General features: G+C 47.5%; 1 protein-coding gene across 2 annotated transcripts in view; it reads left to right on the top strand.

Annotated features, from left to right (window-relative positions):
* Nucleotides 1-26,280, top strand: part of LOC135520040 (zinc finger protein 407-like) — a 193,947-nt gene extending 167,667 nt beyond the window's left edge. For both annotated transcript variants that reach the window (XM_064945356.1, XM_064945357.1), the window contains exon 9: nt 23,978-26,280. In XM_064945356.1, coding sequence (XP_064801428.1) covers nt 23,978-24,861 — 884 coding nt within the window. In that variant the 3' untranslated portion in view covers nt 24,862-26,280. The remainder of the gene's footprint in view (nt 1-23,977) is intronic.
* Nucleotides 26,281-26,813: the final 533 nt, after the last annotated feature.

Here is a 26,813-nt window from a genome sequence, read left to right as displayed (position 1 = left end):
TCAACAAAATGATTCAACAAAATGTTTGGATTCCTACCCATAACAGCGTTCAACGTTCTCCACAGTTTTTGTCCCCCCCCCCATCACCCTTCACTTCATCAATGTTGTGCTGATAGAAACCCTCCTTCTTTCCTATGTTGAGTTTGGTCACACGATTTCTTCATTTACAATAACTTTGCTTATCAAACAGAGTGCCAGATGTATCCGCTGCTTTTTTGACTTCATAACGTTGAATCATGACATGTCTCAGCTCATCATCAATCGATTGGGCACCGTTTGACCTCCCAGTGCATTTTCTTAAAGGGGCGTGCTTGTCAGCTATGCTCAAGAATAATTTCATAAATTAACTTTTCAAGTGACATTTCAGGATCATCCTTACTACACACTTCTAAACGTTGCACATTCTTAATCTCACCCACAAAACGAGTCCTGATTGAACCCTCTGCAGGACCGTACATAGATTACCTAGTGAGTGCAACTAAGTTATGATCACTGCAACCTAGTGCCACTGATACAGCTTTAGAACAAAGTTCAGCCATGTTTGTAAAAATGGGATCGATAGCAGTTGATGACATGACACCAGATCTGAACGGAGCAAAGTACAGAGAGATTCTTGATGAAAACCTGCTCCAGAGTACTCAGGACCTCAGACTGGGGCAAAGGTTCACCTTCCAACAGGACACCGACCCTGAGCACACAGCCGTGACAACGCAGGAGTGGCTTCGGGAAAAATCAGTTTTTGCTTTATCATTATGGGGTATTGTGTGTAGATTGATGAGAAAGAAATGTAATACATTTTAAAATCAGACTGTAACCTAAAAAATTGTAAAAAGTCAAGGGGTCTGAATACTTTCCGAAGGCATTGTATATGTAAGGTCCCTCAGTCAAGCAGTACATTTCAAACACAGATTCAACCACATAGACCAGGGAGGTTTTCCAATGCCTTGCAAAGGGCACCTATTGGTAGATGGGTAAAAAGAAAAGAAGCAGACATTGAATATCCCTTTGATCATGGTGAAGTTATTGATTACACTTTGGGTGGTGTATCAATACACCCAGCCACTACAAAGATACAGGCTTCCTTCCTAACTCGGTTGCCGGAGAGGAAAGAAACCGCTCAGGGATTTCGCCATGAGGGCAATGGTGACTTTAAAACAGTTACAGGATGTGATAGGAGAACACTGAGGATGGAAAAAACAAGGACAAGTGACCCAAACTTTTGAAATGTAGTGTATATATATATATATATATATACACTGTGTATATATACCAGCAAATCAGCTCCAACGTATTTTAATTATGGAAATCTGTTCCCAAGTATTCCCACACATAGTGGGGAGATACAGTATTTGTGATCATATATACAAATGTAAGCCAAGTTTAAAATGATTATGTTTGATTCAAATATTATATCTGTTTGCGATCAATTTGAAGTCTACAAATGATTTGTAATTCTGTTCCTGACCGTGCCTGATCCCTGCCATAAGGGCATGCTTTGTAACATACACTCATTCGGATGCACAAATGTACACTTTCAGTTCGGTTTCAAGTCCCATAGTTAGGCCTTAAATTATAGCCGTACAAAGGAACTATGTACGATTCTGTGCATTTCTCCCTGTTATTTTCTCTTATCTTCAATTATGGGCTACCCTCGCAAGATGGTGCCTGTGAGGAGGATAATGACACACACACACACACACACACACACAAGAATGCTAGTGACAGCTAAATTCCACCACAGCTTAGATTTATTCAATCACAACAGAAGCATTATGATGGACCCCACCTCCACCCCTCGCATCACCCCCCCCTCTCTTTATTGATCAATCTCACCCCCTCCCTCCCTCCCTCCCTCCCACCACCTCTTTTCATAGCCAGATTGACAGTTGAGTAATTTCTCTGTCGGCGATGACTGACGGATGGTAATGGGAAGACGTTTCAGCATGGCATTACAACACAAAATGATTTCCAATTTACCGCTCATCAAAAGTACTCTCACAAAAAAAAGAGCGAGAAAGACACAGAGAGAGGGAGCGAGGGTTAGGGAAGGAAAGAGAGTGAAGGGGTAGAAGAGAAGAAAAAAACAACAGCCGATTTATCGCATCAATTACTGATATTTTACATTTAGTTTAAAGCGACATGTTTTTGTAATGTGACAGGCTTCACTGGATTTGAAAAACCTCTTCAGACCCTCTCCAGTCTTGGCTCGGGAGATAATGACGGGGGAGGGGGAGAAGAGAAGAGGGGGAGGGAGTGATAGCTGTGAATCCAGAGCCTCTTCAGATAGCTCTGTCTGCCTGTCTGTCTTGGGGTTAGGGAGATCATGCCAGAGCCTCGAAGTGGAGTTTTTGTTTTATTTTATTGTACCTCGCCTGTCACTGGGAGGGGGACAGGGGTATGGGTGGGGGTGGGGGTGGCAGTTTTGGGGGCCTCTATAAAGCTATTTTACTACTCCCCTGGCTCTACCTCTCTGTGAATATGCTCTTTACCTACAGTATTTTGCCAGCTGTATCCTACTGAGACACCTACCCTGACCTAGGCAATTCCACTGTAAAATAATTATGCTTTGACTCCATTTTTTACTTTTAAATGTATGCCAAACAAAAACCTATGGTTTAACAAACCATAGAACTCGATGCGCAATGACTAATTTTGAGGAAGAACTATGCAGATGCAAAGATGTCTGCAGAAAGAATGGGGTGTCAGCTATGACATGGTACCTTGAGTTTGAAAACATCTCTTTTGTTTGTAGAACTGCAATATAGAAAGTAAAGTGGATTTACACCCGGTAACAGAATTACAGTAACGGAATTACATCATGGGCATAATTATGTATATGAATGTCATTCCTCTCATGTTTCACATGTTTGGACATCACAGCAGAGCACAGTACAGCAGAGTAGAGTGAGTAGGGTAGATTAGGGTAGAGTATAGTTCAGTACAGTAGAGCACAGTACATTATACAACGGGTGGGTCTAAGACAGGAAATGTATACATTTATTAAAAGCATGTAGACATTATCTCCCATTTATTTTAGTCTAACATTTAGTTTTCAACAGAGGAGATTTGTTTAAACCTTGCTGTCTGTCTCTCCAACATTTGCAACAATGTTTTAATATTGAAATTCCATTTCCAGCTGTCCCATAGTTATGAACGTGTCGGGATGAGACAGACAGGGATGAGACAGACAGGGATGAGACAGACAGGGATGAGACAGACAGGGATGAGACAGACAGGCAAACCGATTTTCTCAGCCAGTTGAAATCATTAATTAGTTGGCATCATTTTTATGGATTTATACAAAGAAATGTCACTAGAAAACAGGTCACACTAAATGAAATGCAGCTTGGTTTGCAGTCTTCCAGCTTCAGTTTGAAGTGATTGTGTTAGCTGTGTTGCTGGTTAGCTCCTCTGAACAACAGTGTCCTGACGAGAGATCCCATTTTCTATGTCAGATATAATCGCGCATCATTAGCTCATAGTTCTAGATGTGTCCAAATAAATGTCACTAGAAAACGGCTGAAACAAATGCAAATGCAGCTACTTTGCTGTTATTCTGGCTGCACTGTTTGACGTGACTGTAAGTTAGTTGGCTAGCTAGCAAGCAAGAGATAAGAATGTTGCCAGCCAGTATGGCAATGGAACATTTAGAATGAACAACTGGGTCACGTCCATAGATACAGAACAAAAAGACTTAATGACTGGGTTGCGTCTCTTGCAACAGGAATGTTAGAACGAACGACCAGCCGGCTCGGGTAGAAACCTTAGATTTGTGTCGGGAACTTTAACTCGTGGACGTTTTAATCACTTAATAATTCATAAACAAATGTGATATTTGTAAATCACTATAGCTAATTGGTTGGTCTACCATTACTTGTTACTACTGTGAACTTTCATTATCCTCCCTCCACTTGAAGGAGAGAAATGATCAAATATGTTAAAGATAAGTGGGGTTTTGGTAACGGGATTATAAGGCACAAGGCAGTATTGCTTAAACTTACAGAAGGTAAACAATTTCTCCAAAATGAAATATACAGTGAATTAGAAAGTATTCAGACCCCTTCACTTTTTCCACATTTTGTTACTTTACAGCCTTATTCTGAAACAGATTTTTAGATATTTTTTGAAATTTTAAATATCACATTTTCATAACTATTCAGACCCTTTAACTCAGTACTTTGTCGAAGCACCTTTGGCAGTGATCACAGCCTCGAGTCTTCTTGGGTATGACACTGCAAACTTGGCACACATGGTATTTTGGGAGTTTCTCTCATTCTTCTCTGCAGATTCTCTCAAGCTCTGTCAGGTTGGATGGGGAGTGTTGCTGCACAGCTATTTTTAGGTCAATCCAGAGATGTATGATCAGGTTCAAGTCCGGGTTATGGCTGGGCCATTCAAGGACATTCAGAGACTTGTCATGACACCAGTCCTGCGTTGTCTCGGCTGTGTGCTTAGGGTTGTTGTCTTGTTGGAGGGTGACCTTTGGTTTTCATCAAGGATCTCTCTGTACTTTGCTTTGTTCATCTTTCCCTCGATCCTGACTAGTCTCCCAGTCGCTGCCACTGAAAAACATCTCCACAGCATGATGCTGCCACCACCATGCTTCACCTTAGGGATGGTGCCAGGTTTCCTCCAGACGTGATGCTTAGCATCAGGCCAAAGATTTCAATCTTGCTTTCATCAGACCAGAGAATCTTGTTTCTCATGGTCTGACAGTCTTTAGGTGTCTTTTGGGAAACTCCAAGCGAGCTGTCATGTGCCTTTTTACTGAGGGGTTGCTTCCGTCTGGCCGCTCTACCATAAAGGCCTGATTGGTGGAGTGTTGCAGAGATGGTTGTCCTTCTGGAAGGTCCTTCTGGAAGGTTCTCCCATTTCCGCAGCAGAACTCTGGAGCACTTTCAGTCACCATCATGTTCTCCCTAACCAAGGCCTTCTCCCCCGATTGCTCAGTTTGGCCGGATGGCCAGGTCTACGAAGAGTCTTGGTGGTTCCAAACTTCTTCCATTTAAGAATCATTGATGCCACTGTGTTCTTGGGGTCCTTCAATGCTGCTGAAATATTTTGGTACCCTTCCCCAGATCTGTGCCTCGACACAATCCTGTCTCGGTGTGCTACGGACAATTCCTTCAACCTCATGGCTTGGCTTTTGCGCTGACATGCACTGCCAATCTTATATAGACAGGCGTGTGCCTTTCCAAATCATGTCCAATCAATTTAATTTACTCCTGGTGGACTCCAATCAAGTTGTAGAAACATCTCAAGGATGATCAATGGAAACAAGATGTACCTGAGCTCAATTTCAAGTCTCGTAGCAAAGGGTCTGAATACTTATGTAAATAAGGTATTTCTGTTTTTTATTTGCAAGCATTTCTAAAAACCTGTTTTCGCTTTGTCATTGTGGGGTATTGTGTGTAGATTGACGAGGAAAATGTTTTATCTAATCAATTTTAGAATAAGGCGTAACAAAATGTGGAAAATTTCAAGGGGTCTGAATACTTTACCGAATGCACTGTGTTGATATCAGTTGGCATGGGTCTTTACGTCTACATTATTGTGTCTGATGTACTGTATTTATGATACCTTTTAAGACTTTTCTGGCCAATGTTCTCTAAGACTAATTTTCCATCTGTTTATCCAGACATCAAAGCCTAATTTTTAAGATGGAAAGTTATTGAAAAATGTATCTATGCCTTCATTTCCCAACAAATTTAGACTCTTAGATTTCATTTGACACCCAATTGATATGCTCCTATGAACTTCACATGTTGGTACTCATGGGTCCTTTTACATGGAAATGCCCACCTCTAAATCCTGACCTCTGATCAGAGACTTTATCTGCAGTTCTATCTGAAACTCCCTCCCTCCCTCACTCACTGTCTCAGCAGTGCTGCCCAGGTACCATGGAAGAAACATTTGAGGAACCATCCACACCCTCCTCACCCACCTGCATGAAATCCTCATGAAATCCTCTGCATCCACTCAGACCTTATCCTAGACAGTATGAGTGCAACCGTATCGTCTCCTTTCCCCTCTCCGTGCCCTCCCGTCCCCAGCTGTTCAAAGTGTCACCTGAGAGATTGATAAGTTCATGCTGTAAGCGCTTTGTTTGGAGAGCCTCCCGGAGTGAGAGAAAAACACCACCTGCTTGGTGAAGGAGCGTAGGGAGTTAGTCTAACAGGTCTGTGTGTGTCAGGCTGGGCGGGCGGCGTTGAGGGAAGGTTAGGGGGAGATGGCCGCCAAAACGCACCGTGGGCCCTTGACATCTGAGAGCGAGCACTGCCCCGTGCCGTATTGGCCCCAAGTGACCGGCACTACGCCGATGCGCCGTCAAGCAGGCTGTTGCATATACCTCAGCATGCCCCCCCCTCCCAACCACACACACACACTCATGCACACATCTGACGGCGGGAACAGCTGTTCTGTTAAACATGCTGTATGGCACCATATGCTTCATCTACCAGATATGGCTTCATATCATATCAGCTCCAACAACATAGAGGACCGGAGTCAGCCCAGTGGCAGTCACCCACATAGAGGATCGGAGTCAGCCCAGTGGCAGTCACCCACATAGAGGATCGGAGTCAGCCCAGTGGCAGTCACCCACATAGAGGACCGGAGTCAGCCCAGTGGCAGTCACCCACATAGAGGATCGGAGTCAGCCCAGTGGCAGTCACCCACATAGAGGATCGGAGTCAGCCCAGTGGCAGTCACCCACATAGAGGATCGGAGTCAGCCCAGTGGCAGTCACCCACATAGAGGACCGGAGTCAGCCCAGTGGCAGTCACCCACATAGAGGACCGGAGTCAGCCCAGTGGCAGTCACCCACATAGAGGACCGGAGTCAGCCCGGTGGCAGGCACCCACATAGAGGACCGGAGTCAGCCCAGTGGCAGTCACCCACATAGAGGATCGGAGTCAGCCCAGTGGCAGTCACACACATAGAGGATCGGAGTCAGCCCAGTGGCAGTCACCCACATAGAGGATTGGAGTCAGCCCAGTGGCAGTCACCCACATAGAGGACCGGAGTCAGCCCAGTGGCAGTCACCCACATAGAGGATTGGAGTCAGCCCAGTGGCAGTCACCCACATAGAGGATTGGAGTCAGCCCAGTGGCAGTCACCCACATAGAGGACCGGAGTCAGCCCAGTGGCAGTCACCCACATAGAGGATCGGAGTCAGCCCAGTGGCAGTCACCCACATAGAGGATCGGAGTCAGTCCAGTGGCAGTCACCCACATGGAGGAATGGAGCAAGCCCAGTGGCAGTCACCCACATAGAGGATCGGAGTCAGCCCAGTGGCAGTCACCCACATAGAAGAATGGAGTCAGCCCAGCGGCAGTCACCCACATGGAGGAACGGAGCAAGCCCAGTAGCAGTCACCCACATGGAGGAACGGAGCAAGCCCAGTGGCAGTCACCTACGTGGAGGATCGGAGTCAGCCCAGTGGCAGTCACCCACATGGAGGAACGGAGCAAGCCCAGTAGCAGTCACCCACATGGAGGAATGGAGCAAGCCAAGTGGCAGTCACCTACGTGGAGGATCGGAGTCAGCCCAGTGGCAGTCACCCACGTGGAGGAACGGAGCAAGCCCAGTGGCAGTCACCCATATGGATGATCAGAGTCATCCCAGTGGCAGACACCCACATAGAGGATCGGGGTCAGCCCAGTGGCAGTCACCCATATAGAGGATCGGAGTCAGCCCAGTGACAGTCACCCACATGGAGGATCGGAGCCAGACCAGTGACAGTCACCCACATGGAGGATCAGAGTTATCCCAGTGACAGTCATCCACATGGAGGATCAGAGTTATCCCAGTGACAGTCACTCACATGGAGGATCAGAGTTATCCCAGTGACAGTCACCCACATGGAGGATCAGAGCCAGACCAGTGACAGTCACCCACATGGAGGATCGGAGCCAGACCAGTGACAGTCACACACATGGAGGATCGGAGTCAGCCCAGTGACAGCCACCCACATGGAGGATCGGAGTCAGCCCAGTGACAGTCACCAACATGCAGGTACCCTGTACATGCCATTTAGCCAAACACTCGCATTGGCTAAATGGCATGTGCAGTGTAAATCAAGATATAGCCGACATGAGGAATGATAAATATATTTTTCTTTAAAAAGCATAAAGTTTTTTATGCACGCATGTACGAGCGCGTCTAGTTTTTTGGTGCAGGACCGTGACACTTTATCCGTCCTCGCCATTAGAATCCCCGAATCAAAACTTACGGTATTCAATCATTTTGATTAAAAGCCAAGATCTCGAACAGTACTGTTGGGAGTGGAGAGGCCTAAGCAGCCCGCCACGTTTGAGAATTCATATATTTTCATAAACTTTTAACAATGTCAATGAGACACGTCTTCAATCTTTGGTCCACGCGACAGCGGGGCATTCAATCTTTCTTTAGCTTTTCGACAGAAAATTTGAATATGAGCACAGTGTTATTAATGTGATGGTTGTTACCGGGGGGGGGAGGCTTCACGGGGGGATTCGCAGAGGGGGTTTTATTAGTTTTGGAGACACTTGAAGCTGAGGAATAAGAGGGAATGGGAGGAAGCAGAGAGGGCGAACACAGAAAGCAACGCTCGGCTAGGTCAGACACCGGGACTTGTTTGGTCCTAGCACATATAGTATGTTAAGATTCTAATTCGGCACGCCCAATTAACAACAGTAACAAACCAAGGGGATTCATTCCTACAATTTCCTACCAGCTACAGTTTTCAATGTTAGACAGGTTAAGATTGTGGCTTGTATATTTGTTTTGTTTAGATTTTTGCGGGGGTCCTATCCACAATCTTCATTATTTCCCTGTATTATAGTCAAAATGTTCCTCAACTTTTGCTCTACTGTAAATGTATCTGTTGAAGACAGGCACATTTGAGGCCTTCCTAAACTGAGGTTCAATCTTACATGGACAGTTTGTGGTTGACGTCAGTGTATTTGTTTATTGGTGTTAACTCTAACTAATCACACTATTAAAACCTAAAAAGCAAAGTAGAAGAAGCCCAGTTTTGCCCCAGAAAAAATGGCGTCAATTTCTTCTGAAAAAACACCCATAAATGTATGAAGTGAAGTATAGATAGTGACTTATATGGATGATGTTTGGAGTGATATGCTACATTTGGAACACTGATAAATACCATGAATATGAAATGCACTTCAAATTTCCCCGACTGACCTTGTCCTTGATGTTATGAAGACACTGCCTTGGCTAACATCAAATGATTTGCCAATAGTACAATCGATCAATTTGTACATCTAAATTGAACACGTTACACAATCCATAACAATTGGGCAAGGTATAGATGTGTCCTAAATGGGACCCTATTCTCTATATAGCGCGCTACTTTTGACCAGAGCCTTATGGACCATACCATGAAGGGAATCGGGTGCCATTTGGGATGTACCCCTTTGACACATCTTTGGTGTCATCGGAGGAGCCATAGAGGCGCCTGGGTAATAGACAGGAATTATTACGTGTCTGGTTACATGTAACTCTGGTGGCCATTTTATCTCCATCCACTGTGCTGTTGTAGATATCCACCTGCCAATAGTCACACCCAGGTCAAACACTATGCTGACGTTATTATTGTGTCTGTGCATGTGAATACCAGTATCTATGTTTGTTGGTCTCCAATTTCTCTCTCTCAGCCCTGTCCCCTTTCCCCTCTCTGTGTCAGTGCTGTCACCAGGATGGATTGAGCCAGTCCCCCCCCCAGTGCAAACCAAACCACCGCGGACAGACAGAGTGGGCGAGTAACCCACTGGATAACAAGTAGACGCCCTCGTCCCTTGTGGGGACGTGAGGGGCTGTAGAGTTAGAGATATGGACCTGGAGGTGTCTGATAGGGAGAGAGGAGAGATGGGGGAGGGGTGGGGGGGCCGGAGTTCCAGAGAGGTTCCTGTGGTCGTTTGTAACGGGTACACTCTCTCATAGCACCTGCCCAAACCAGGCTCCCCTGTAATGACTCAGACTGATGGTGTTAATAAGACCGGCTGCCCCCCCTTGGCTAGTAGTGGAACGCCCCAACAAAGATAGAGCCCCACAAGATTCAATGCACACACACACACACACACTCACGGACTCAAGCAGGCACACACACGCTCATAGGCATAAACACACACACAAACACGGACGGTCGGGCGAACACACACACATCTCTAGCAAGCCTACCTTTCAGACGAGGGGGCGGGGGAAGAGAGAAAGGGTCCTTTCCTATCTTTAAAAGAGATACAGAAATAATCATGGAAATGAAATGTGTTACGGTGAACATCTTTCTGCTGGAAGGAAAAGCAAGAACGATTATATATGTCTTCATGCATGTACAGATAATCTGTCTCTTTTTTATTTGACAGATAAACATCAGTAATTGTTGGTTGACTCGTTTGCACCCCGTATGGATACATATAGCCGTTTTCATTTTACCAACGGTTTATTTGGTGGTCTCTCCAGCTTTGTAATGCTTCTGCTCTTCCAACATTTAATATTTTATTTCGGCTACTGATCACCTCTGAGGGTTGTGTGACTAAACAGTGCTACTGTGTGACCAACACGAGGCGGATAGTAGTTTTTGTTTGCCTCTCTCTCTCATTCTCACTCTTTCTCTCATTACAAAATTAGCCAAACAAAGCCTGAGCACTATAAAGGAAAACACAATAACAGAGGCGCTCGTTATGTGGAAATAAGAGGACACTTAATTGGGAATTGGCGGAGTCGCAGTATTTATTCCTGTACTGTCAGCACAGTCTCCAATCTCTCTTTCTCTCTCTCTTTCTCCAACTCTCCCACCATTAAATCACTCTCTCATCTCTCTCTCCTCCCTCACCCCGTCTCTCCCTGTCTCTCTCCCTCTGTCTAACTCTCTTTCTCGCCCTCTCTCTCTATCCGTCCCGGCCCGAGGTAAACATATTTTGCAGGAAAGCTGACGGAGAGCTTGTTTTAACAAGGTCAGCGAGTCATAGCCTGCCCTCGTCACGCCAGCCTGGCTGTGTGGTGGGCCGTCTGTGGTCTCGCCGCAGACGACACTGTGGTCTCGCCGCAGACGACACTGTGGCCTCGCCGCAGACGACACTGTGGCCTCGCCGCAGACGACACTGTGGCATCTCCACAGACGATTTATCCTCTACACCTTCAATAATTAAATAATGCTTCCTCTCCTCTTCTCTACTCTTTCTGCCTACACATCACCTCTCCTTCTCCGCTTCTCCTTTTCCTCTCCTCTACACCTTCTACTTAAATAATGCTTCCCTCTCCTCTTCTCTACTCTTTCTGCCTACACATCACCTCTCCTTCTCCGCTTCTCCTCTTCCTCTCCTCTTCTCCTCTTCTCCTCTTCTCTACTCTTTCTGCCTACACATCACCTCTCCTTCTCCGCTTCTCCTCTTCCTCTCCTCTTCTCCTCTTCCTCTCCTCTTCTCTACTCTTTCTGCCTACACATCACCTCTCCTTCTCCGCTTCACTCTTTCTGCCTACACATCACCTCTCCTTCTCCGCTTCTCTACTCCTCTTCTCTCCTCTTCTCTCCTCTTCCTCTCCTCTTTCTGCTTTCTACATCACCTCTCCTTCTCCGCTTCTCCTCTTCCTCCTCTTCTCTACTCTTTCTGCCTACACATCACCTCTCCTTCTCCGCTTCTCCTTTTCCTTCCTCTCCCTCTTCTCTTCTTTCTGCCTCACATCACCTCTTCTCCGCTACTCTTTCTGACTACACATCACCTCTCCTTCTCCGCTTCTCCTCTTCCTCTCCTTCTCCTCTTCCTCACCTCTTCTCTACTCTTTCTGACTACACATCACCTCTCCTTCTCCGCTTCTCCTCTTCCTCTCCTCTTCTGCTCTCCTCTCGTCTTCTGCACGACTCCTCTTCCCCTCCTACTCGTCTCCTCACATCTCCTCTCCTTCTCTCCGCTTCTCCTCTTCCTCTCCGGCTGTGAGTGTTTTTTGTAGAGCAGGCCTAAGTGTCACCAGGCCTCAGACTGACCCGCTTCCTCAAAGGCACGATGGACTGGCGCTGAGGACTGCGGGTTTCACGAGAGAACACATAGTCCGTCGTCCAACACTGTGTGTGTGTGTGTGTGTGTGTGTGTGTGTGTGTGTGTGTGTGTGTGTGTGTGTGTGTGTGTGTGTGTGTGTGTGTGTGTGTGTGTGTGTGTGTGTGTGTGTGTGTGGTTGACCTGAGTGATGGGTGGTGACCCCCTGCCTGGCGCCTGCACTCCTCTCTCCCACCTTACAGACTTCCATAGCCGTGTCATGTGGCTTGTATTATAATTCACCGTCGCCGTGTCCAAAGTTCTGAAACAGTGTTCCCTAATGAATGCGATCCAGGCGTTTTGAGGAGACGTGTAACAAATGAAGGAAGCGGTTTTGCATCTGTTCCGTCAAAGTTTTACTGCCGGTTACTAAAAGGTGAAGGCTGAAATGGGAGGGTTATCTCTGTCGGTGTTAATCGATTGGATTTGATTGAGTGTGATTTTGAACGTCCCTCATTTCTCTGAGTTGACGGGTTGTTTCCTTCCCTGTGGTAAACATTGTAATCAGCGTGGATTTCCCACTCGGTCTCTGCCATGCTAGGACCCAGGTTAAGTGCAGTTGCAGGCTATTATATATCATTAGGGTAAGTAAGACTCAGCCACGGGGAGGGAAGAGAAATGGAGCCCTCGGATGGTTCATTCCTCATCGGCTGCATGGAGCTGAGGGAGGGTCGGGGAGGCAGGAATAAGGCCCGATATCTACACGCTCGCACGATCGGACACTCACACGCAAGCAAATACGTGTACGCATGCACACACACAGCCACATAGTCACAAATCACTGTGCCAAAAAGACACTTTATAGGGGTTAGAATACCACACCAGCCAGCCAGCTAGTCGACAACACTACCCTACACTACGTGGGAAGACAGAGTTGAAACTGGGACTTCTGGGATTTCTTTGTCTGTGTCTTTTTAGAATTAGTCCCATATCAGAGCAGCAACCTCCAGTTGGGCTTGTAAAGTGTGGACTAGATCTGGGGGCCAGTGGAACCTTCACTCATCTTGCAGAGGAGAAAGCAAAGTGAGAAGTGCTAGATAAAGGAGAGCAGAAGAAATAGTCATTGTTCTCATTACGGAGGAACAACAAAAACATCCGTAGAGCTCAAATTGAGGAGAGAGCAGTGTTGAAAGACACTGTAGTTACTGCAACGAAGACCACTTCCTCCCTCCGCCCGGAATGAAAACCTCAGGCCGGACGGCGCAGTGGAACCGGTCACATTTGATTGCTAATTTCGAGAAAGGACAGTTCGATGAATAGATCTGCTCTTCTCTCTGAAGAAAGGAATTGGCCGCATTAGAGATTGGAGTTTTAAATGCAATTTAAAGAAGAAGAAAAAACACAAAAAAGAGGAGATATTACCAGAAAGGGCATTACCAGGAGGGCATATTTTTCTACATGCATTTACAAGGTCAATGCACCCTCAACATCCTCCCTTAAAGGTCCCCTATGTATGTTCTGGAATTGTGTTCTTGTATTCAACTTCTTTTATTTGCTCTGTAGTGGCTGTGCAGACACACGCGCATGTTCGTACACACACACACACATATATACATTTAATGTGCACACACACACACGCACACAGACCCTGCACACACGTAGAGATCCAGTAGCTGGGGGAGCAGGGGGAGAGAAGAGCTGGTCTGGTTTGTCTCTCTGGGCTGGGTGACAGCTGTGTGTGAAGTCCTTTGAATCTGCCCACACTGTCATCTGTTCATATGAGATCTACACACACAGGCAAATACATGTTAAGCTGTTAAAGTGGTTTTGTGAAGCATTCCTTCATTATTGACTGGAGTCCATATCCAAAACCTGCAGTACTTTGAAAGGACAGAGATTGAAATTCAGGTGCAAAAGCGACAAAGAGTGAAGAAGAGAGGGGGAGAAGAAGACGAGCTGAGAGAGAGAGAGAGAGAGAGAGAGAGAGAGAGAGAGAGAGAGAGAGAGAGAGAGAGAGAGAGAGAGAGAGAGAGAGAGAGAGAGAGAGAGAGAGAGAGAGAGAGAGAGAGAGAGAGAGAGAGAGAGAGAGAGAGAGAGAGAGAGAGAGAGAGAGAGAGAGAGAGAGAGAGAGAGAGAGAGAGAGATGGTTTACATTACACCGGAGATCGTCTTTGGCATGCGTCAGCCGCCGAGAGGCATCAATCACTCCATCTGTGTAAAATCACAAGCTGACTCCGATATTGCTAAATATTTATACTGTCAGATACACACAGGCAGTGCAGCTGAATGAGGGGCATTCATTAGGCCTGTCAGCCTGCAGATGGAGATTAGAGGGAAACCTCCCACCATGGTCGCCTCGCACCGTCTCCCCAGCGCTATATTTAGCCCCTTCACCACGATAAATATCTCCGCAATGCCTCTGTTAGGTAAATACTGGGTAAATACGACCAGGGATGATCTGGAGGTAACGTAAATAGAACGTCGTCAAGAGGTGACAACAGGGATGTTAACGCAGTAGGTTTGGTCAGGCCTGTTGCCTCGACTTTGCTAGGCCTTGCGCTACCAAATGTTTCTGTCTTTCGGTCTCTGTCTGTGTTTCTCTCTTTCTGTCTGTCTTTCTCTTTATTTATTTTCTCTCTCTTTCGCTCCTCTCTTTCTCTTCGTCTATCTTCTTCGGTTTAGATGTGACGCAAGTGGCTCATATCTTTGATTACTCGCAGAGGGCTGACTATTTCATCTGTCTGTCTATCAGTAGCCTCCACACTCACCGCCCCTCTCTCTCTCTATCTCACTCTCTCTGAAGCAACACAGCAAAGCAACAAAGAAATAGACAACTTTTTCCGCTTAATTACAGTGGAAACCTCAAAGTTGATTTGTGGGGGGAAAATCTGCTTCTATTTCATAACGAATCATTGAGTCATGGGGGAGTGTGAGGGATAGAGAAGGGACACAGGGATGGATGGAGGAATGGCGAGAGGTCGGAGAAAGGGAAAGGCATGTAATTATCTTCAGAACGTAGCCATCACCAGTAAATCCGTGGAGCCATCTGACATGGCTAATTAAGGAAGCAATCAAAGATCCATCTCCCGAGAGTTGGAGAGGGAGAGGGAGGGAGAGGGAGAGAGAGAGAGAGAGGGGGGGGAGGCGAGAGAGAGAGAGAGAGGGGGTGAGGTAGAGAGAGAGAGAGGGGGAGGCGAGGTAGAGAGAGAGAGAGAGGGGGGGGAGAGGAGGGGGGTAGAGAGAGAGAGGGGGGCGAGGTAGAGAGAGAGAGAGGGGGCGAGGTAGAGAGAGAGAGAGGGGGACGAGGTAGAGAGAGAGAGAGGGGGGGCGAGGTAGAGAGAGAGAGGGGGTGGCGAGGTAGAGAGAGAGAGGGGGCAAGGTAGAGAGAGAGAGGGGGAGGTAGAGAGAGAGAGAGAGGGGGGTAGAGGTAGAGAGAGAGGGGGCGAGGTAGAGAGAGAGGGGGACGAGGTAGAGAGAGAGAGAGAGAGGGGGGCGAGGTAGAGAGAGAGAGAGGGGGGGGGCGAGGTAGAGAGAGAGAGAGGGGGTGGCGAGGTAGAGAGAGAGAGAGAGAGGGGGCGAGGTAGAGAGAGAGAGAGAGGGGCGAGGTAGAGAGAGAGAGAGAGGGGGCGAGGTAGAGAGAGAGAGAGAGGGGGGCGAGGTAGAGAGAGAGAGAGGGGGCGAGGTAGAGAGAGAGAGAGAGAGGGGGGGGGCGAGGTAGAGAGAGAGAGAGAGGGGGCGAGGTAGAGAGAGAGAGGGGGGGCGAGAGAGAGAGAGGGGGCGAGGTAGAGAGAGAGGGGGGGGTCGAGGTAGAGAGAGAGAGAGAGAGGGGGCGAGGTAGAGAGAGAGAGATAGAGAGGGGGGTAGAGAGAGAGGGGGGGGCGAGGTAGAGAGAGAGGGGGGAGAGAGAGAGGGGGGCGAGGTAGAGAGAGAGAGAGGGGGTTGAGGTAGAGAGAGAGAGGGGGTGAGGTAGAGAGAGAGGGGGGTAGAGAGAGAGGGGGAGAGAGAGAGAGGGGGGGAGGTAGAGAGAGGGGGAGGTAGAGAGAGAGAGTGGGGGTAGAGAGAGAGGGGGCGGAGGTAGAGAGAGAGAGGGGGGAGAGAGAGAGAGAGAGGGGGGGGGCAAGGTAGAGAGAGAGAGAGAGAGGGGGGCGATGTAGAGAGGGGGGTGAGGTAGAGAGAGAGAGAGGGGGGCGAGGTAGAGAGAGAGAGAGAGGGGGAGAGGTAGAGAGAGAGAGAGGGGGGCAAGGTAGAGAGAGAGAGAGAGAGAGAGGAGGGGGCGAGGTAGAGAGAGAGAGGGGGGGGTAGAGAGAGAGAGAGTGGGGGGAGGTAGAGAGAGAGAGAGGGGGCGAGGTAGAGAGAGAGAGAGAGAGAGAGAGGGGGGGCGAGGTAGAGAGAGAGGGGGGTGAGGTGGAGAGAGAGAGAGTGAGAGGGGGGGGGCGAGGAAGAGAGAGAGAGAGGGGGCGAGGTAGAGAGAGAGAGGGGGGGTGAGGTAGAGAGAGAGAGGGGGGGCGAGGTAGAGAGAGAGAGAGGAGAGGGGGCGAGGTAGAGAGAGGGGGGGGTAGAGAGAGAGAGAGAGGGGGGAGGTAGAGAGAGAGAGAGGGGGGAGGTAGAGAGAGAGAGGGCGGGGGCGAGGTAGAGAGAGAGAGGGGGGGGTAGAGAGAGAGAGAGAGGGGGGGAGGTAGAGAGAGAGAGAGAGGGGGCGAGGTAGAGAGAGAGAGAGAGGGGGGGCGAGGTAGAGAGAGAGGAGGGTGAGGTGGAGAGAGAGAGAGAGTGAGAGGGGGGGGCGAGGTAGAGAGAGAGAGAGAGAGGGCGAGGTAGGAGAGAGAGGGGGGTGAGGTAGAGAGAGGGGGGGGGGCGAGGTAGAGAGAGAGAGAGAGAGGGGGGGCGAGGTAGAGAGAGGGGGGTAGAGAGAGAGAGAGGGGGGAGAGAGGGGGAGGTAGAGAGAGAGAGAGAGGGGTGAGGTGGAGAGAGAGAGAGAGAGAGAGAGGGGGGCGAGGTAGAGAGAGAGAGAGGGGGGTGAGGTGGAGAGAGAGAGAGAGTGAGAGGGGGCGAGGAGAGAGAGAGAGAGGGGGCGAGGTAGAGAGAGAGAGGGGGGTGAGGTAGAGAGAGAGAGGGGGGAGAGAGAGAGAGAGGGGGTAGAGAGAGAGAGAGAGGAGAGAGAGAGAGGGGGGCGAGGTAGAGGTAGAGAGGGAGGGGAGGGGCGAGGTAGAGAGAGAGAGAGATGGGGGCGGGTGGAGAGAGAGAGAGAGAGGGGGGTGAGGTAGAGAGAGAGATAGGGGGCGAGCGAGAGAGAGAGGGGGGGGGAGGTAGAGAGAGAGAGAGAGAGTGAGAGAGGGGGAGAGAGAGTGAGAGAGAGGGGGCGAGGTAGAGAGGGGGGGTGAGGTAGAGAGAGAGATAGGGGGCGAGAGAGAGAGAGAGAGAGGGAGGTAGAGAGAGAGAGAGAGAGAGGTGAGAGAGAGGGGGCGAGGTAGAGAGAGAGAGAGGGGGGGCGAGGTAGAGAGAGAGAGAGAGGGGGGCGAGGTAGAGAGAGAGAGAGAGGGGGGCGAGGTAGAGAGAGAGAGAGGGGGAGGTAGAGAGAGAGAGAGAGGGGGCGAGCGAAGAGAGAGAGGGGAGAGAGAGAGAGAGAGAGGGGGCGAGGTAGAGAGAGAGAGGGGGGGGCGAGAGAGAGAGAGAGAGGGGGGGAGAGAGAGAGAGGGGGGGGCGAGGTAGAGAGAGTGGGGGCGAGAGAGAGAGAGAGAGGGGGGGCAAGAGAGAGAGGGAGAGGGGGGGCGAGGTAGAGAGAGAGGGGGGTAGAGAGAGAGAGAGGTGTAATGGGGAGAGTGAGAGAAGGGCAGGAAGGAGAGTGGAGGAGTGACTGAAGCGGTCTGTTCTTGTTGGGCTCTTTGTGATGATTCCATGTGTCAGTCCTCTGAGCGGAGGCTCCTGCAGGCCTAACTAATCCCAGCTCCTTTATCAAGCTTCGATCTGATGCTCACTCGCACAGATATTGTAAGTCAGTGTGCCATGCCCCAGTGGAAGCCTGTGTGTGTGCATGAGTGTGTGTGTGCATGTTCGTGTGCAGTTTAAGTCGGAAGTTTACATACACTTATGTTGGAGTCATTAAAGGCACAGTCAACTTAGTGTATGTAAACTTCTGTCCCACTGGAATTGTGATACAGTGAATTATAAGTTAAATAATCTGTCTGTAAACAATTGTTGGAAAAATTACTTGTGTCATGCACAATGTAGATGTCCTACCCGACTTGCCAAAACTATAGTTTGTTGACAAGAAATTTGTGGAGTGGTTGAAAAACGAGTTTTAAACATCTTGGAAAATTACAGAAAATTATGTCATGGCTTTTGAAGCTTCTGATAGGCTAATTGACATAATTTGAGTCAATGTATCTGTGTACCTGTGTACCTGTGGATGTATTTCAAGGCCTACCTTCAAACTCAGTGCCTCTTTGCTTGACATCTTGGGAAAATCAAAAGAAATCAGCCAAGACCTCAGAAAAACAATTGTAGACCTCCACAAGTCTGGTTCATCCTTGGGAGCAATTTCCAAATGCCTGAAGGTACCACGTTCATCTGTACAAACAATAGTACGCAAGTATAAACACCATGGGACCACGCAGCCGGCATACCGCTTGGGAAGGAGACGCATTCTGTCTCCTAGATTAACGTACTTTGGTGCGACAAGTGCAAATCAATCCCAGAAGAAGCCACTGCTCCAAAACCGCCATAAAAAAGCCAGACTACAGTTTGCAACTACACATGGGGACAAAGATCATACTTTTTTGAGAAATATCCTCTGATCTGATGAAACAAAAATAGAACTGTTTTGCCATAATGACCATAGTTATTTTTGGAGGAAAAAGGGGAAGCTTGCAAGCCGAAGAACACCATCCCAAATGTGAAGCACGGGGGTGGAAGTATCATGTTGTGGGGGTACTTTGCTGCAGGAGGGACTTGTGCACTTCACAAAATAGATGGTATCATGAGGATGGAAAATGATGTGGATATATTGAAACAACATCTCAAGACATCAGTCAGGAAGTTAAAGCTTGGTCACAAATGGGACCCCAAGCATACTTCCAAAGTTGTGGAAAAATGGCTTAAGGACAACAAAGTCAAGGTATCGGAATGGCCATCACAAGGTCCTGACCTCAAGCCTGACTCAGTTACACCAGCTCTGTCAGGAGGAATGGGCCCAACTTATTGTGGGAAGCTTGTGGAAGACTACCCGAAACGTTTGACCCAAGTTAAACAATTTAAAGGCAATGCTACCGAATACTAATTTTTGTGTATGTAAACTTCTGACCCACTGGGAATGTGATGAAAGACATAAAAGCTGAAATAAATCACTCTCTCTACTATTATTCTGACATTTCACATTCTTAAAATAAAGTGGTGATCCTAACTGATCTAAGACAATAAATATTTACTAGGATTAAATGTCAGGAATTGTGAAAAACAGAGTTTAAATGTATTTGGCTAAGGTGTATGTAAACTTCTGACTTCAACTAAATGTGTGCTTTCTCAGCGGTGCTCTGTAAGAGAAGCCATGATGACTTATAGGGTACATGTATAATGTAACGTCAACTCAGCTAGAAAGCAGCTTGGACCTTGGTTGTAATTCACCCAATAGTCAGTGCTCTGTGAAATGTGTGTGTGTATCTGTGTGTCTGGGATTCCTCTGAATGAATTGTCCAGTTCTCGCCCATTTCCTGGGTGGTCAGATACGGAAGGTGAATGAGACAAAGGGTCGGACACTTCCCCACAAAAAAACTCACCTTTATTAAGGGTTACCCCATCTCCTCCACCCTCCCTCCACATTCTTCCCACCCTCCGTCTCCTGGTGGCAGAGGCGTGGGTGACCAGGGGGTCAGCCAGACTTGGCCAGGGGAGAGTCAGCGGAAAAGGAGCTGAGTTCAGGGAGGAGAGCGGAGGAGAAAGGAGGAGAGTGACCTGGCTGTATGCACTGTGAGTGACAAACACTGAACCAAAACCGGGTTGTATGCCTTCTGCCTTTGACTGGCAGCCCTATGCCCTATATATACTGTACATTCTTAAAGGTCCACTCTGTGATTTTTAATGATTATTTATGATTATTTAAATGAATGATTGAAACCCGTTGATTCTTGGAGAATGTAACTGATGTGCCTCTCTTGAGCTACTTGTTGAATATTCGGGTTGACCTAGAAAGATCAGTGTGCCCATGTATGGCTGTTTGTCCTTGGGGTGTGTACTGCGCTGTGTGTCTCCATCCTTCTCTCTCTCCTCCTTATCCTTCTCATCTTTCTCTCCTCCTCATCCCCCTAGTGTCAATCTCGTCCTTGTGTAATTGCTTGTTTTTTGGTCACCAGGACAGTTCCCCCTCTCACTCCCTGGCGTTGATTCATAGAGCTTGTAAAGGGACAGTGGTCCCTCTCAGTCCCTTTCAGCTGGAACAAAGCAGGTGACAGAAACACATCCCTAGACGGCTGACCTGATGGTCCCCACTGTCCCCACCCCGTCTCTCCTAGCCTGGACTTGAGGGACACAGGAGGAGTAGTAGTGGGTCTTCGTTCAAGCATGTCGTCTGTACCATGTAGTGAGGGGGGGGCTTCCTTCTTCTAACCCTCCCCCATGTCCCCCAGCCCTGCCCACACAGCCCATCCGTGGTGACCTGGATACATGCTCTCTCTGACACTTGAACTACTTAGCTGTGTCACCTTCAAAAGCCCCGACAGCGCCACCGACACCCATCCTGCTTGCGCGTCAGCTGCAAAACGGCCTTACAAATCAAACACCCACAGTTTCATATCTCGGATTTTACGGAATCGGCGCGTAAGAGGATGGTAAAGGATTCTGTTTGAAAGTAATTGATCTTGAAGCCCATGTGTTTGTCACGGTGTTGTCATTGTGCCGTCATGTTTGATTCAGTATAATTGACTGGGCTTGGCTTATGCTTATGTCCAATCCAGGTTCGACTGTCCACTGTGTCCAGGTTGATTCGTGTTCAGTGTTAAAGCAGTTCAGACAACGTTAAGGTTGACTTGTGTAATTGATTGATGGGGGCTGCATGTCGGTGTTAAGGCTACTTCCTCTAACTGCCGGTAAGTGGCGTCTGACGGCTTCCCAGGCAACGACCCTCTCCTCCCTGAAGTAATGCCACTTAGAACCCCTCCCTCCTCTACCCAACCCCGCAGGCTGTGCTGGCTGGGGGCATTGATCCACTGATCAATATATAGCTGCATCTGTAGTGTACACACTGAAGACTCCAAGCTGTTGGTGTATGGTAATAGGGTAGGCTAAAGGCATCCGCATGCTTCCCAGACTAAACAGTGCGGAACAGTTTGGGCATATATTATGACAAAAAAAAAAGATTAACGTTATTGATTGTTTTGGACGTTCTTTCTTTTTTTTCAGCTGTTTGGGCACACAATTCTTTTCCTCGAAGCAAGCTGAAGTCGGTGATTGGTCGGCTTTTGAAATTCTTCACTGGTGCCTGTTGTCATTCGACAAGAGACGACTCGTCCTCATGCACATTCTGTTCACTTGAGAAACAGTACCTATTTCGACGTAAAATCGCCTGACTAAGATCTCTTCGGCAAAACGTTTAAAAAATGAATGGCAGATTTCTTGAATGGTCTTCGATTCATTCGGACTATTTTGAGGAAGTGTATACCGCCTACGGCATCTCAAAATGGACAAACCGAACTACGTTCTCGTTTGCCAAGGTCTTTAAGTATGCGAGCGCACTGTATGTGTATGTGTCTTTCTGACTGACTGTCTGTCGTTTTGTCCGTCTTGCATTCTCCTGTGCTGCTGACACTATAATTCTCTTATCCGTTATTTTCTCCCCATTCGAACTCTGTTGTGGCTTGTCCCTCCTTCTCTGTAGGGAGGCCAACTCTCGTCTGGAGAAATGACATCAGAGCCTCCCTTCCATCGCTCCGCTTCTTTCTTCTTTATCTTTTTCTCGCCGGAGCCTCCATCTTGTTTGAAATCCCTGCAAATAATGTGGTCTGTCCTCACGACTCGCCGTTAAAGGAATCGGTCACTCAGAACACTCAAAACACATATTAAAACACGCATCAGCCTCTGGCCGGGCCCCAATCACGCTGTTCAAATGTTGTTCTTCCACCGGGAGCAAGTGAAGAGATGGGATGTGCAACATTAACTTGATTCGCACCGGCCACGACTGCCGCGACACCCCATAAACCTCAGTGGGCAGGCAGGCTGCTGCCTAGGCCCAGCAGACAGCACCCCATGGATAATGTGACACACGCTAGCGATGCCTCCTATAGCCCGCCACACACACACACACACTCGCGTACACATACACGCTCGTTTTATGGTAATGTGTAAAAACATCACAGCAGCGAGTTATTATCCCCTCCTGTCGGCCTCTCGGCTCTTAGCAGTTCGGCGTAATCCGTTAGCAGTGGCCAGTGGGTCTCTGTAAAGAGGCAACCTCTGCTGTCCTAAATGTCAACCGCCCATACAGAGGGACTGGCGCCCTAGCCTTTGCAGCACTTGTTCTATAGACTGTCCACAGTGTTTCCTACTAAAGTATTTATGACTATGGGTTTTAAATGTGTTCACTCTGAATTGTGGAGATTTGCTATTTGCTATGTTTCCTATTGTGTCATTATACTAATTTCCCATGAAATCATTGGTGGGGGGGTTGTGTGAAGATGGGGGATATTTTGTAAAGGCATATCAGTGGAGGATGGAGATGGACTGCTATTTGGCAGAGGGTGATGGGAGTAGTGATTATGAAGAACTGACCACTGGTCAGTTTGTTGACACACAGACATACTAGCATTGGTTACACTAGTCACTGGGATACACAATGTCCTCGATCTTGATTAGGTGTAGTTGACGATGCTGTAGCTACAGTATGTTCACTGTGCATTAGTACACTGGTCATCATACGTCCATTTGTAGCTTTGCCATCAAATAGTCAACCTGCCTGGTAAAATAATAGTTAAATCAAATAAAAACTGAAATGACGGTGAGAATAAAATGATTGAGGAATTTACTGTTGCGTGTGTGAAGCAAACCTGGGTCAGATTCTTTCAAATACCTTGTTTTCTGATTTACATTTAACCCGGTACAATGGAACCAAGCACACCGTGTGCGTGTGTCTGTGTGTGTGTGTGTCTGTGTGTGTGTGTGTGTGTGTGTGTGTGTGTGTGTGTGTGTGTGTGTCTGTGTCTGTGTGTGTGTGTGTGTGTGTGTTTGAGCGAGTGTCACCTGTTCCTCTCCAAATCCTTTTCTCTGGATAGATTATGCATGTCTGAATCCTCTGAGCTGCTCTCAGCCTTAAACAATGCCATTTCTAACACCATTCCCATCGCCTTGGCAACTCCATAGCAACCTGTGGTCTGCCAGGGCATGGTGTGGATCAATTAGCACCGTCTGACGTCTCACCACTTCTTGTCACCCATTTGAATACCTTGATATTTTTTTTGAAGAAATGAATGTGTGTCCATTTAAAAAATAATAAAAATATGCACGCTAGATTATTTCATATCAAGTTAACGGAGTATTTCTATATAGATATATTTTTTTTATGTTAGGCTCTGTTATTACGTCAGCTTTGCCAGTGCCCTGTAGAACTTGATTTAAAAAGGAATAAAGACAAAATAGAGAGACAACATGTCCCTGGCCAATAGAATGAATGGACATTAAAAAGAAAGGAGGACCAAGGCATACAAATGCCTTTATTTGTATGGCATGTTCAATGGAACAAACATGTCTAAATCTGATGTGTTTTGGCTGCATGGCTGTCAGGGAATACAAAGACATGATAGTACAATGTTTTCTTTGAACAAAGCATTTTCCCAACAACCCTGATTGAAGACACGAGGGCGGGGTTACAGAATAGCCAATAGTCATTGGACAACACCTAGTATCTTTTTTTTCCCACAAGAATGAATGGTCATTGTTGCTATAAGTATAGTCCTAATAACTCAAAATGTCCACTAACGTCATACAGCTTTGCCATTAACTCTGCTCCATAATCTCTGTGTTTTTCCCAGGTATCGTGTCCAAGTCGTTCGAGTGTCGTCTAAAGGGCCAGGGAGCCACGTTCGTGGAGGTTGACACAGCGTTTGACGGGGCCTTCCCGGTGCGAAGGGTGGGCTCCATGGAGGGGCTGGAGGGCCAGGAGGGTGTCCAGCAGGTGATCATCATCCAGGGTTACGGCAGTGGGGAGATGGCCTTCGACCAGGCCCTGGAAGAGTCAGCCGCTGCCACCCTGCGGGACCTGGCCATGGCGGGCCAGGTGGCCGAGGTGCTCCACATCACCGAGGACGGCCAGGTCATCTCCTCGGGGAGGGAGGTGTCTGCAGGCGGGGCCCATCACCTGGCCGGAGGCACCACCCGGTACGTCCTGCTGGAGTCCGGCGGGTCTGCATCCGGAGTTCACGGGGTTCATGGGGGAGGGGCGACGCACCACCACATGGTGTCGGAGTCATCCACGGCTCTGGATGCCCTCCTCAGTGCCGTCAGCGAGATGGGCCAGCAGGAGGAGGACAGCCAAGAGGTCATGACCCAGGAAGTTGTGTCAGAGGTGGTGGAGGAAGAGGAGGAGGTGGAGGTGAAGATGGAGGAGGAGGTGTGGGAGGAGCAGCAGGTGCAGGAGGAGCAGGTGGTCCAGGAGGTTCTGCAGTTTGCAGCCAGCCATCTGATGAAGGAGGGGCTGACGCAGATGATCGTCAACGATGAAGGGACCCACTACATCGTGACGGAGCTGGATGACAACACCCTCCAGGTGGAGGGGACCATATACACCCAGCACCAGGGAGGGGAGGACGACCAGCAGAGCGAGGGAGTTTCAGAGGGCCAGGCTGGGGAGAGGATGGTCTACTACCTGGATGGAACGCCACACAATGTGGTTCTGGAGAAGGTGGAGGTGGACTAGTCGGTGACTGTGGCGAGAATCTCATCTGGATTTCCTTGATTCCTCGAGTCCTCTCCTCACCTCCTTCTCAAAACCCGTTGGATAAGAAGTTGTAGGGGAGTGACCTCTGTCTGACCTTTTCATCCATTGGGTTGGAGAAGGAGGCGAGGGGAGAGAATGCAGTTGAGACTTTGCCCCTAAGAGTCTTCCTCTGTCTCTTTCATTGAAAATGTCATGTATTTCTTTTTCTTTTTTTTTACATAGCTTTATCTCCGTTTCTCAACGATCAACTCAGGATAACATTCACATCTATAGAGTTCTAGTGAGGTGCAAAGTCTTTGGCGCTAACATTATTTAACATTTGCATCATTTTATGGCCAACGCCAGAATTACCACTTGTTTTTGGAGTCATGACTGGAAATACATATACCTTTAAGATTACATAACAGGAAATGTTCCCGTTATCTAGAAAGACGTACAATCTTTAAGTTGCGTGGTTTGGTTTTGTTGAAAGTTGGAGAATAATAGCATCTTTATTTTTCAGTTTGATATGGTTTTACTAAAAGGACATTTCCATCCAAAAACAATATTTTGCTATTTGTTTAATCAGCCCATTGTCGGTTTTGCATGTCAGCAATCCAGTTTTAACATATATCATTTTCAAAACACAGAAATACCGCTGGTATAATGCAAAAGGCAGCATCATCTTGCATCATACCAGCTGTATTTCTGTGTTTTGAAAGTTATATATCTTGAAAACTTGTTTGCTGATATGCAAAACATTTCTGTACTACATCAACAATGGACTAATGAAACAAATACCAAAATATTGTTTTTGGGTGGAGTTTTCCTTTAAGTAGTGAATTAGTTTGCAATTGTAAGTTAAATAATGATTTTTTGTTTGTTTATTTAAAAATGTACATTAATAGGTCTGTTTTGATAACAGACACCTTGCTTTCATACCTTGCTGAATCTAGGACCAATAGCATTTTGGACATCGAAAATATCCAGGCTGCTGATTGGTCTAAATCCAGGGGCAGTCCACTGATTGGCTTTGTTTTCAGCAATTCCTAAATATGGTCAGAATGCTGATTGGTCTGAATCCAGGGGCAATCCACCTGTTTTTCAGGATGTTCTCAAAATGTCACGGTGCTGACATTGTTTTGCATCATTATTAAGTTCTCTCATAGTGAGTGTCCTTTGACCGTCAAAATAGGACAAATGAATTGGATTGCCACAGAAACATGCATTTGACAGAATAGCTTAGTGATGACACAACATTTAGTGACTTTCTGATAATCATAATTCAATTAAAGCTGCTAAGTATTTTTCTCCTTTGGTTTTACTGCTCTCAGTTATTGTAAATATATGTTTCTGTAAATGAAATTGCAATGAGACTTGTGTTTGACTAATGACAATAAAGCTCAGTCTTCATTTTTGGAGGGTTGCTAGTTCACCTCAAGTTTTCTATGACAGTGTTACAATCTCCTATTCACATCAACCACATGAACTTACATGCATCAACTGACATAGGAGCTTTGACCAAGTGTGCTTCCAATCACCATCATCATGATCTTCACCATTGTCATTATCACCGTCATTACCGTCATCATGATCAGCATCATCCAAATCATAAATCTCCCTCAGCCAGCCCCCTATTCTCTCCCTCCATTGTGTTGAACAGAACACACACGTTCTTTCTCCCTACAGTATTCAAGAGCTGGAAGAGGGAATCAATATTCACTTAGGGCCGTAGTACAGCCTAGGCTCTGATTGAGTGAGTGGGAGCCAAGAATGACGGCTATGAACACAATGACCAAGACTGGCTTTCACACAGGGGCCACCAGGAGATCATCTGTTTAATGTAACACAGCCAGGTGTGTGTGTGTGTGTGTGTGTGTGTGTGTGTCAGTGAGAAAGAGAGAGAGTTGTGGGCTGAGAGGATTACAGCTGGATTGAGTGAGTGAGGTGAG

This window comes from Oncorhynchus masou, chromosome 29 (assembly GCF_036934945.1).
Source record: "Oncorhynchus masou masou isolate Uvic2021 chromosome 29, UVic_Omas_1.1, whole genome shotgun sequence".
Taxonomy (NCBI): domain Eukaryota; kingdom Metazoa; phylum Chordata; class Actinopteri; order Salmoniformes; family Salmonidae; genus Oncorhynchus; species Oncorhynchus masou.
This window is presented reverse-complemented; position numbering and strand designations above follow the sequence as displayed.